Source organism: Sturnira hondurensis, unplaced genomic scaffold (genome assembly GCF_014824575.4).
Source record: "Sturnira hondurensis isolate 20B ecotype Veracruz unplaced genomic scaffold, ASM1482457v3 Scaffold0022136, whole genome shotgun sequence".
Lineage (NCBI taxonomy): Eukaryota > Metazoa > Chordata > Mammalia > Chiroptera > Phyllostomidae > Sturnira > Sturnira hondurensis.
The window spans coordinates 10,417,438-10,430,818 of record NW_028094767.1 but is presented as its reverse complement, the minus strand read 5'-3'; the positions used below and the strand labels follow the sequence as shown (position 1 = coordinate 10,430,818).

Below are 13,381 nucleotides of genomic sequence, written 5' to 3'. Positions count from 1 at the left end.
AGTGGTATGGACTAAAACAAATTTAGGTCAAACCTTTTCAGAAAAGACTGGACAGGGATGTCTTGTAGAATTGTGATTTCCATTACGCAAAAAACCCTTTTGATCAATGTATAGACATTCGGGAATTCCACCTTATATTTTGTTCACATACTTTCAGTGCTAATAGGAATTGTATGTCTGCTAGCAATGGTGCCAGAATTCTCAACTTCGGTTCTAGGGCCTTCCAAGAATGTCACTTTCTGCAATTGAATGGCAAAAATAAGGCTGATGGGGGGGGGGGGGTAAAATTCTTCAAATGACAAATTGCTTACCTAGTTTCTTTGTATAGACTATAGAGCCTGTGGAGGCAGTGTTTGCAATAAGAATTTCACTGTTTACCAGCCCTCGTTTTGAAGTCTGTGTGTAATAGATAATTACACATTTTTCCTTTTGAACTTTACATGCTGCTTATTACTAAGTTTTATTTTCCCTCTGTAGTCCAGTCAGTGCTTTGTACCAGCCATGTGTTGTCAGTTGCTTTCTTGGTGGCAAAGTTACTAGAAATACCAAAATGGAAATGCTCAGTAGCCACTGCCTCCCAGTTTGCAATGGTGGAATGGGGGTGAGTGGTGAAAATACTATTCACTTACATCAGTCACTGGTGTTGGGGAGAACGGATTTTCTCAAGTTACAGTTTTAACATACAAATGATCAGGAAAATAATTTAACATGGCATTGTTTAGAACCTGTTTGCCGCCCAGTTTTGAGACCTGTAGACATTAAGAGTTAAATGAAGTTTAATAAATGAAATTTAATTTTAAAATTGTATCCATTTTATATAGTAAGTACATGGTTTGAAAAGTAATCCTATATGATTTAATAAAAACTGGCCGTATCTGCACTATTCTCTCTAGAGGTAAATAATTCTTTTATACATTTATTAAGATACTTGTCTTCATATTTGTAAATGACATGTATATGCTATTTAAAAATGGTTCTAAAATAATATTTAATGATAACTGGAAGACAAGGATTTAACGCTCATCAGGTAACTTGTTTCCCCCAATTTCCACCTTCTTAAAAATTTTGGTTTAAGTCGGCATTCAAATTTTACAGTGCCAATCGTGAATATTTATAGCTGAGTCTTGAATAGAATATTTTCTTTCATAATTTTTATTTTCCTTGTAATAAGTTTAGCTTTTTTATTTACCTTGTGTGTATCATTAGTTCATTTCCACCTAGATTTCATTTCAAAACAATTCGCAGATGAAGAAACACTAAATAAACTAATAGTGAAAACTTAGTAACCAACATACAGATAAATTTTATGTAGAAAAATAACTACTCTTTAGCTATACTTACAAGTTTATAAAAAAGTGTGTTCATATTGACTATTTCAGATAACAGTAAGAGTTGATTTTCAGTAAACAATGTGCCAAAGAAATTACTACCAAAAGAAATACATTTTCATATATATTTTGTATAGTATAATAGCCACTATTAGTTTGCGTAGCCTAATTTTCTCCATCTCCAGTATAAACATTGTACCCTTCTGATTCAATTAACTCAATTTTTTTTGAATCCTGAAAAAACACATCTTTAATTTTACCAACAAAATTTCTTTTAAAAATTTCTTGAGTAACAATGTTTACCTCACGACCATATTCAAAGCCCCCTAGATAAATAATACCATCATAGTTTAGAGAAACAAATTTTTTGTGTGGATCAATATCCTCAGAGAGGATTAGATTGCCATCTAGGTAGGCCTTAATGAGAGTCTGATTTTGAATTACAGTGATATGGTGCCATGAATTACAACAGAATGTACCATGGCTGTAAATCATAGGTACAGAAATATTTTCTCCTAAGTTAACTGCTATTTTCAAGGTCTGATTATGGAGACCAATTGCAAGAAAATCATTTTCTTCATTTTGAGCCTTTCCTATCCATACAATTAAGCCTTCTCTTTCAGTGGTACTGAAATTTAAGGATACAATAGTGAACTGAAGGCTTCTTATTCTATAGTATGGATCAATGTATTTAATGTAAGAATTACCCATAAATTTTGCAGTTGAAAATGAAGTTTTGTTCTCACAATACCTTCCCACCCAACCCAAAGCACACGAACAACCATAAGAGAATGACTGGTCAGGTATACATAGAGATTGGTGGAGACAAAGATTATTCACACAATGTACAGACAGGTCACATGTATGTCCAGTCCACTGTGGCAAACATCTGCAAAAGAAAGTGGTGCCATTTACTATACATTCACCCTTATTTTGGCAAGCATTGTACCCACAGGCTGTCCCATCACAATCACCTACATTTGAGCCACCTTTCGCTCCTAATTCAGTTAATTGTAATTCTTGGTTATTTATAATGACTTCTCGGACACAACCTTGAAAGCCTACAGCTTCGTTTGCTGTTGCCATGGGGTTTACAAGATTTAAGGATGACACGCCTCCAATATAGAAGTCAGTGTTGGTGTCCAGGTAGCTCATTTTAATGTTGGCTTTTTCTGTTACATTTATCCCATCCAGATCCAGATAGCCTTCTGCACCAACTCTTCCTGCTTTAATCACATGCCAAGTGCTTCCATTAATATTTACTTTTTGGAGAGTTTCTAGAATGATAGTTCTGTCACCAAGGTTGTAGCGAAGTTGAACAGAACCATTTACTAAAGAGATACATAAAAAATCACCTGTTGAGAAAGAAAACCAATTTAGTAACAGTGAAATGTTAGTCCATAAAAAACTTGCTTTTCTGGCCACATGACTAAGTTTTCATTTTGGAAAAAAATAGGTAACGTTCTTGGGCATAGTTACGGTAGAGAATTTTCTTTCCATTTACAGATCGGAGTGTGTGTGTGTGTACATTCATTCACATTCTATATTATTTTCTTGTGGAATTGGCCATATAGTTTTCCCCTAGTTACAAATATTTCCCACTGAGTGATATATTGTAGTACTAAGTTAAAGTGAGGTTTTCCTTCAATAATTTCAGTTAAGGGTGAATGTGTAAAAAAGTAACATTTACCCCAAGCCACTGTTTTGACAGATTGGGGTGGTAGGCAAAAGAAATAGTTAATAGTGGGGCTGTGAAAATTTTTTATTGTATTGTGTGTTTCAGCCACGGTCTTGGCATCAAGTTCTGTCTACAGGTACACAAAGACCCTTCGTTAAGAGCTCTGCTTGGGTGCTTTAAAGATGCCTCAAACTGCAAAGTTCATATCTCAGTTTGTGAATTTTCTCTCATACACCTGGCCTCTTCCAGTCTTCACAAACTCAGTCAGTCCCTCCATTCAGTTCTTCAAACCCAAAATTTAAGTGTGATCCTTGAATATAGACTTTGATCCACACATAACCTGTCAAACATAGTCTCTAATCAAACACATTTAGTAGCATTTGGATTCATTGTAAACATCTTGATTCTATCCACTTCTCTCCTGCCACTTTAAATTTACTATCATCTCTAGTATATGATCTATCACCCTTCTTTCAAATTGATTTTCTGAAAACAAAACAAAGAGCAAAACCAAATTGATTTCTGGTCTGCATTGAAGCTAAAGTAATTACGTAAAAAAAAGTTCTCATTATTATACTACCCTTAATGGTATTAACTGTTGTCAGACTAGGAACATAAAACCTTTAAGGTATCAAAGTTTCTGCAGGTTCCTGGCCCCTCTCTCCAGCTGCGCCTGGTATGTATGCTCTCACGGTTCCTGCACTCTGCTCCAGCAACACTGATCTTGTTAGAGTTTCATCCCCTTGTTTCAGAAGCTTGTGCATGTTCTCTCTATTGGAACACTCTATCCCATTCCACCTCATCTAGGTAACTTCCCTATACCTGTCTTTGAGGTCTCCGATCAAATGGCACGTCCTCAGAGAAGGTTTTTGGTCAGTTTTTTTCCCTAATGTTTTAATAGCATGAGATTTCTCTCACAATAGTTATCTCATATAGTCATGTGTGAAAAAATCTGAACTAGGGATCTAGCATGTACATGAAGTTGCAATGAGGCATTCCGAGGAAAAGCGAATGCATTTAATTCTCCATGCCTGCAAAAAGAATGTAGCTCTTTAGTGTAAGATTGTTTCAGGAGTGTAGCAAAGTGGTTTACATAACAACCCCTTAAAGAATCTTCCTCAAAACAGCATTTTCCCTTGCCCCTAACACTTCACAAACCATAAAAAGTTTGTTCCTTTTCTGTCCCGGGAGATTTACTGGCATATGCTACTATGCTTTCCTCTCCCCGCTTTTGAAGTGCCAACCAGCCTCCTCTCCCACCTGCAAATAATGCTCTCTCTCCTGCACCCCCTGGTGGCCCACACCAGACCAGCCTAGGATGTGTGGGAGGCGTAGTTGCTGTATTGCCAGACCTATCATTTCCACCTGAGAAAAGTATAAGACCACACAAAGTATGGTTCTCTTGCTTTAATTTTCTCGTAATTTCTAGAGAATTTATATTTCTCATAAATATAATCTATATCATTACATCTGTTACTTGATTAATAGCTGCCTCTTTCACTACCTGGTGAGCTTCATGAGAACCGTGGTTGTATCTGATTTGGCCCAACAGTTCATCCCTAGCACTAGCACAGTGCCTGGCACATAAGGAGACACAATGAATGATCACTGCATTAAGAAATACTTTCGTATAGTTGTGGGGTGAGGTTACTTGGTACTTCTCAAATACTAGTTTTATGGCAATAACCCTATAGCATGTAAATTGGTTTTTAAAAATTCCTCCAAAGATGAAGAAATTCAATTTATTCCATATTTTCTAATGTGAACAACGTTGTAAGCTAAGGAAACAGAAGCAGCATTACAAACAGCTTATATATGAAAATATTAAATACTGATTTAATCAAAAATTTTTATACCATAAGAAACTAGAACAATGAAACAATTGATATTAAGTTTAAAAATTTATAGCACTTGGAATATGCTTTGTGGCTTGCAAGTGGACACAACAATTCTTTTTCATGGCATAATGGAAGAACTTTTTGTTAATTGTGTTCTATGGCAAACAATCTTACGGTGCAGTGCTACACTGGAATAAAAATTATCTAGCAAAGGATTAGGAAAGCTGAGGCTGTAAATCTGTGTCACTGCTCAAGTTGCCAACCAGAAGAAAGAGCAGGGAGTGCCGCTTATTTTAACATGGCTTTGGTGGTGCATTCTTCTCTTAAGAAGAATTGGCAAACTCTGACCTGTGTGGCTCAGTTGGTTGGGCAACCTACTGCAAAGCGAAAGGTCACTGGATTCCTAGTCGGGGCACCTGCCTAGGTTCCGGGTTCAGTTCCAGTTGAGGCATGTGCAGGCAACCAATCAATGTTTCTCTCCCTTTCTCCCTCCCTTCCCCTGTCTCTGAAAATAAATAATTAAAATCTTTAAAAATTTTTGACAATAAAAGGGGTGTGTGTGGCATCTCCCTCTGTGACCCCAGAAGCTAAAACTGCTCTTAGCTCATTTACAGGTTTTTGTCACACAGACCTTTGATTTTCATTGACTAGAAAATAGTGCTGTAGACACAGATTGGGATTAGGGTGAGTGTTAAAAGTTCACCATTAGTGGGTGGTCCTTACAAGAAAGTGAGCTTGTAAGTGGAATGAAGACCATACAGGAAAACACTTGGGCTATTTACCATGCTTAACCAGGCGGCAGGCCCACCCTCCCTCCCTCCCTTCTCTGAGCTGCCACCAAGCATCACAGATCAAAGGAATTTGGTAGAACCTAACACTTGTGATGAGACTACAGACAGTTTATTAAGGGAAGTTTGTATATGTTTTCTCTAAAAGAAAAGCAAAGGTAATAAAACATTTTATCTTTTGTTGTCAGTCGTTTGAATATGCTTTAACTTTACATTGTAGTTGATTAGGCTTCTTAAATATGTGTTTGTCTGAGAGGACTGTAACTATATCAAGATGAGCTCAGGCCTGGCCGGGTAGCCCAGCTGGTGAGAGTATTGTCCCTGTACACCAGCATTTTGGTTATCTTCAATGAGGACACATGAAAGAATCAATGAATGCATAGATAAGTGGAACAACAAATCGGGGTGTCTCGACAAAAACAAATTTTAAACATTTTATTAAAAAGATGAATTTAGCTATGGTTAATTTATGCTTAACATAATATTGATAATTCTTGTGTCAAAAAACATATTGTGATATTAAATATTTAGGAGAAACAGATAAACAGGAGCCAAAGGTTCATCTCTTTCCAAAATCAGTTCTAAAATTAACTAGGGTAATTTTCAAATTATGCTTCTGTTTTAAATTTTACACTATTTCAATTATTCAAATTATTTACCTCTGAAGAGACACACAAACCTTGTTGACTGAGAATTTGGTTTGGGGCATATGAAAATCTAATTGGCCACTGAGAATCTAAATTTGTGATTTTTGACATTGTGTATTAAATGTTTGGGAAGTTTTTATTAATAGCTCCTCTTAGCAGAGGATGAGCTAGAAGGCTTGGTTAATGTTTATATCAGACACAGTTTTTAGAGAAGGTACAAAATGTAAGACAGTCACTTCTATTTTCTGCAACCCTAAGTAAATAAATATACTCTACTTGTTGTACTACTTGATTGCTAATCAATAAGTATATACCTTCCATCTGTTGATTATCTTTAAATTAATCTAAAACTGCAAATGTAGAGCTTAGATTTTTCAATGTTTTAAAGTTTTTATGATTTCCTTACATAAGTGTCAAATACAGCACCAGTTATGACATGAAATTAATAAATCTGTTTTTAGTTCTCTTTGTAAATAGTGTCTAGTGGCTGGTAAACAAAAAACAAAAACCTTGACTTTTATAAACTGAAATACAGTGCTATTTAATAACATGGAAAAAAAGGTGTTCTTGGCTCCTATAAGAGTTAATGTATATGAGCTTTTAATTTTGTACATGAACACAGATATGTAGCCAGTGCACTGATTGTTAAGTTATAGTACAACATCCTTGGCCAGCCAGAGTCCCGAATATGTCTTGATTTTCTGCCCTTACCATACAAAAGTTAACTTTGAGGGTTTTTTTTATGAGCTATATAGATAGCTAAAGCTGATGACATCTTAATGACTAGATTTATAAACAGAAATTTTCTATTCTACTTAGCATTCTATTTAGCTAAATAATGCTTTCATTTAGCATTTTCATAGGGAGATTTAAATTAATTATGAATTTAAAACCAAATGTCAAATCTCAGGAGAACAATTCTCTTCTAAGATATTTTATTTTATGGCTCAATTATGTTACCTTCCTTCTTTGAAATCACCATCTTTTCTCCTTGAATTTATTTTGAAGGCATTTCACCAGTGCACTGAGATAAAACCACTTTGGTCTAATTCTCTGATATTATCATGTAGCAATATACTAAGATACCTTTAAAAGACTTACTTTGGTTAGACTATGAAAATAAGGGCACAATATTTGTGGACTCAGAAACAAACCAATTTAAGTATTTCTCAATACTAAAATTCTGTTTTCTGAGAAACAAAAGAAAAACCTTAATGTAAAATTTTAAAAATATTTTGCAGTAAAAATGCAACTATGGAAATGCCTCTGTCAAAGTTTTAGAGAAAGATATGAAAATGGAAATAAAGGACAAAGTAATAAAAACTCAGATCTCAATTTTGAGTACAACATAGTACTTGGATATTTTTATTCCAAATTGTTTCACAATAATTATGCAATTTTATGGTTCAAATAATTGTTATAAACTTATTTTGAGATGTGGATCCTAGGCCTTTACCATTTAGAAGACAGAGCTACTTAAAGAAAAATTTTAGGGCTTCCGGCCAAGAAGAAGGCGTAGGTGGAAATACTGTGCCTCCTCACACAACCAAATTTAAGGACAACAAAGTTTTAGAAACAAAAACACAACCAGAACAGACAGAAAATTGAACTGTACCAAAGTCTGACCACAACGAACCATTCATCTAGACTAGTAAGAGGGGCGGAGTCAGCGGCCAGCGGAGAGAGGTCATGGCAGAAAAAGGCGGTGCTTGGTGACCTGGGTGCAGGAAGGAAACAAGCAAACCCAGGGAGGCGTGCAAGGTGGCTGGCTGAGTGTGGGCACACATTCACATGGTAAATAAACCAGGCAAAAAATGGGCAGTGAGACAGACCACACAACCCAGGGCCCCAGTGATGGGAAATAAAGACTAAAAGCACTGATGAAAAAACTTTTTGGGGTTGAGGTGCCGGGAGAGACTCCCAGCCTCACAGGAGAGTTCTTGGGAGAGACCCACAGGGTCCTAGAATGTACAAAAGCCTATCCACCTGGGAACCAGCACCAGAATGGCCCAATTTGCTTGCAGGAAGCAGCAGAGGGGACTGAAATCTGAGAGAGTGGAACAAACTTCATTGCTCCCTCTCTGGCCCTGCCCCCACATACAGTGTCATAACCTAGCAATGTGGGTTGTCCCTGGTGAACACCTGAGGCTCTGCCCCTCATATGTAACAGGCACGACCAGACCAAAAAATTATGGCTCAAACAGAAGAACAAATCAAAGCCCCAGAGCCAATACTTCTAAGTGACCAAGAGATAGCCAACCTATCAGAAGCACAGTTCAAAATACTGGTGATTAGGATGCTCACAGAACTAGTTGATTTCAGTCGCAAATTAGATGAAAAAATGAAGGCTACGCTAAGTGAAATGACGCAAAATGCACAGGGAACCAATAGTGATGGAAACATATCTGGGACTCAAATCAAAGGAGTGGACCAGAAGGAAGAACGAAACAACCAAACAGAAAAGAATGAAGAAACAAGAATTCGAAAAAATGAGGAGAGGCTTAGGAACCTCCAGGACATCTTTAAATGTTCCAACATCTGAATTATAGGGGTATCAGAAGGAGAAGAGGAAGAGAAACAAGTGGAAAACTTATTCGAATAAATAATGAAGGAGGACTTCCCCAATCTGGTGAAGGAAATAGACTTCCACGAAGTCCAGGAAGCTCAGAGAGTCCCAAAGAAGGTGGATCCAAGGAGGAACACACCAAGGCACATCATAATTGCATTACCCGAGATTAAAATGAAGGAGAGAATTCTAGAAGCAGCAAGAGATAAGGGGACAGTCATCTACAAAGGAGTTCCCATCAGACTGTCAGCGGATTTCTCAAAAGAGACCTTACAGGCAAGAAGGAAGTATTCCAAGTCATGAAATCCAAAGACCTACATCCAAGATTGCTCTATCCAGTAAAGCTTTCATTTAGAATGGAAGGGCAGATAAAGTGCTTCTCAGATAAGGTCAAGTTCAAGGAGTTCATCATCACCAAGCCCTTATTATAAGAAATGTTAAAGGGACTTATCTAAGAAAAAGAAGATGAAAAATATGAACAGTGAAAGGACAGCAAACTCACAGTTATTAACAACCACACCTAAAACAAAAGCAAACTAAATGGACAGCTAGATCAGGAGTGGAGACACAGAAATGGAGATCACATGGAGGGTTAGCAACAGGGGAGTGGGAGGAGGAGAAGGGTGGAGAATGTACAGAGAATAAGTAACATAGACAGTGGGGATAAAATAGACAAGGGGAGGGCAAGACTACTGTGGAAAATGTAGAAGCTAAAGGACTTATGACACATGGACATGAACTAAAGGTGGGGAATGTTGGGGGAGGGGATGTTCAGGGTGGAGGGGAATGAAGCAGGGGAAATGGGACACCTGTAATGGCATAATCAATAAAATATATTTTAAAAAAGGAAAAATTTTAGGAGCTGTAAATGTGGATGGATTCCTGGAAATATAATAGCCATGTCTTCCTTTTTAAAATCTTTTATATGCATATTATGTTTCTTTTGATATAGACAATCAGGCATGGCTTCAACCTTTTTTTGACAGGATTATTATAAAGCTGACATTAACTATATTTGCATTTTGTTAATGTTAATTCTAATAAAGCTATTGATATTCTATTAACATATTTAGGGAGTCAGTTCATAAACATAACATTTGCAGTAACAATAGAACATAAAGTATCAAGTATTTATATATTTATAGTCTAGGTGATTTAAAAAATAAATATTTCATCACATATCACTTAATAGACTTTCAGGACTTCATTAGGATTTTTTTGCCTGCACACAAAAATCTTTTCCTCTTTACCTGATTGTGCTTGTAATTGTTGTGCAACATAAAATAGGATCCCATCTGTAGAAAAAGGCCGGAACTGCAATTGAATATGTGTCTTCTTTCGAATACGAAAGGAAGCAAAAGACATCCAGGATAATTCATGGCTTCTGAAAGATGGATCACTTATAGACAGAACTAAAAAACAAAATAAAAGCCCGAGTTTAAAAAACAACAGTGCTCATAAATGCGGTAAACTCAAGATTTTGCCACTTACCTTATCTTCCAAGGGTTGCTCCCAGCTGTGTATACATTGAACCTTGGTAACTCTTCTAATCCCACTAACAGGAGGCTTTTTGCAATGGGGCCAGTACCTGAAAAACCTTCCATTACTTCCAGTAACTATGTTCTTATCACTGGTGCTCTGTGACACAAAGACTCCGCTCTAGATTGGATTATAGACAGGCATTCGATGCATCTGTTCTGAGAATGTCTTATTCTTACCTCAAGAATGTGAGCTTCTTGGAATGTCTTACATTAATAATGCTTTAAAAAAGATGATTCAAATGGTGGAACATAGAAGGCATCACTATATGAATTATTCTTTAGTTTCTATAGTTCTGATTAAAATATAGAGTGCAATCAAGATGCATGTTAGTGATTCTGTAAGTGGAAATGTTAGTTGACTTGACAGTAATTTAGGTCCTTAGCTCTTCAGAAGGTGCTAACTGTTGGCTTTTACTTCATGGTAAGCATGAGAAGATTAATTTCAATATGAATTGAAGTCAAGTCATTATACGGAGTTATAGTCCATCACATATTAATTGTTGCTTCTGAGTACAACAGACCAGATGGGAATTCTGAGAGGAATAAGGGAAGTTCTGAACTTTTGCCAGTTTTTGTCATTTTTTCATGAGCCAGTGCTTCTTAGACCGTGCCCTGGTTCACCCTGTGCTCTGAGCCATTAATCTGCTTGGCCTTTCCTCCCTTTGGACCGACCTGGACTAACCATTGCCTTTCACTTGTAGATTCATAGGCAACTGGTGGGTGTTTATCTAGGAGATGTTGGCATTTGCTGACTTTTTGCAACTACATCATTAATTTGATTACTGCAATTTAAGATGGTAGAGATTAGAACCACAAGGTATAGTTGCCAATAATACAAAGTCCTGTCCCTCACTCCTGGAGGGCCTGATTTATCAGAGCTGACATGAGGTATAGGAAGTGTATTTTTCATAAACACCTGAGTGTTTCTTTTTTTTTATTTAACTTTTGTTCAAGTACAGTTTTCTTTCTTGTATTCCCAGCCCTGCCCCCCCCAGTGCTCCCCACCCCCTCCCATCTCCACCCCCCGTCTTAGTTATTGTCCATGTGTCCTTCATACTTATTCATGTGAGTCCATCCCCTTTTAACACCCGAGTGTTTCTGCCATGAGTGTTACCTAGACCACATGTTCCTAACACTGAACTAAAGTTTATTTTAAGAATACAGAGATGGTTTAAAAAGTAGTCATCCTTTTGAAACTATTCTTAGAAGAACTAGTAAAGTAATACATACTTATTGTAAGACATTTAAACAATATAGAAGAGTGTAAAGAAAAACAGATTAATTTTTAAATAATTTATTTTTAATTGTATCTTTTCTATTACCATTTATCCCCCTTGACCCTCTTCCACCTCCACCCACCCCTCTAAAAAGATGAAATTTCATTTTCCTTTTCTCAATTCCCAGGATCCAACATTAATACTTATTATTGAATGTATAGCCGGACTTGGGTTTTCAATGCACATACAGTTACTGTGTGTGTATATGTAGTAGTATCTGACTTATGTCTCATAAATGAAACCATATTATATATGAACTATGCATAGTATACGTCTTTTGCTCACTGCTTTATCTTCATGAAACTTTGATGTTAGCCTACTTTGCCTATTGTTTCAATGTACAGATGGTACCTTTCATTGCTGAATTATGATGATTTTGTACATTAAAGTGTTACAACTTGAGACAAATAGTGGTAGTTCTGATGCTTTTTAGATGTGAGTGGGTCTGCCTGTGGAGACAGGGAGAAGCTACACAGAGGACTTCAAAGGACTCTGATTCAGTAAGTCATCTCTAGGGTCACTAAACCAGCTGCAGAACATTTCTGCTATTGTCCACTTTGAGACAGAATTTGGGAAAAGTCCAGGTTTTCCAGTGACTCACAAAGTCATTCTGACCGTGAATCATCTTTAGAAGACTTGGTTAATCAATGTAGGTTAATTAAGAAAACACCAAGGCCTCTTTTCTTGGACAACTGATCTATTGGGTTCTGGCCAACAGCCTCAGGGCTGGTCAGTGTGACAGGTAGTTCCCAAAGGGATCATTTTCTCAGAGGAATTACAGGTAATAATTCACGAGACTTCCAAACTACATAAGCTTCCTTCATGACCTCACTTTTAGGACCTTATTTATTATAAATAGGATGCCAGAGAAAGTACTTATATTTATATTTACCACTGTTTCACAATGGTGGCATTGACTGAAACTGGGCCAGCACAATCTGATGAAAAAGAAAGCAGAATGGCTTGTCAATGGGGTAGAAACACTTGGATTATAATGATCTACCATCTGATTTAGGGAATTCATAGATTTCTAAAACCACAGTGTTTTGAGTAAATACAGGGGTGGAACAAAAGTAGGTTTACCATTGCAAATCTGTGAAACACAGTCTAATTATATTATTTTCTGTATGAACAACTGTAAGCCTACTTTTGTCCATTCTGTATATCTCTTCAAAACGCTTAAGAATAGGTGACATGGGACTTCCGAAGAAGACATTTTTAGCATGAGCAAAGGTTGCATAGGAAGAGCACAGGTTGGCATGTTGTCAAAGATCACAGGGAAGATGTGAGGGCTTGTGATGGTTTATTGGAAAGACTGGACATGGCAGGAGGCACTCAGGATGTAGCTTGATTTCCCCCTGTGATGGCCCTTTAGACATGTTCTGTGAGATCTTTCCTTCTCCTCCCAGGGGATATCTCAGGCAGCTTCCTTAGCTTTTTGATCATCTTCAGGCCTCAGTGAAATGGTATCATTTTCAGGTATTAAGAAATCCCATTCAATTTGAATCAAAACCCTAATCTCTTGCCTAATTCCAAGCTTCTATTTTCTCCATAGCTCAGATCTCACCTGAGCCTGGAAAACACAGTTGGGAGGAGAGGTGTGTTTTTGTGATTTGTACTAATAATCCTTGCTGTCTTCCTTTATCTTGCTGCTTGCTTCACTGCTTTTAGCTTTTCCGAGATGACATTGAGGATCAGTGATAAGAAGATCACGGAGC

General features: G+C 37.0%; 1 protein-coding gene across 1 annotated transcript in view; it reads right to left on the bottom strand.

Moving 5' to 3' along the window:
• Positions 1–676: 676 nt before the first annotated feature.
• The window catches only part of LOC118978743 (protein eyes shut homolog), a 753,210-nt gene continuing 740,505 nt past the window's right edge, over positions 677–13,381 (bottom strand). Inside the window, exons 18-19 of the mRNA XM_037034365.1 lie at positions 10,096–10,257; positions 677–2,683 (exon numbers count right to left, since the gene is read on the bottom strand). Coding sequence (XP_036890260.1) covers positions 1,494–2,683; positions 10,096–10,257 — 1,352 coding nt within the window. The 3' untranslated portion in view covers positions 677–1,493. The remainder of the gene's footprint in view (positions 2,684–10,095; positions 10,258–13,381) is intronic.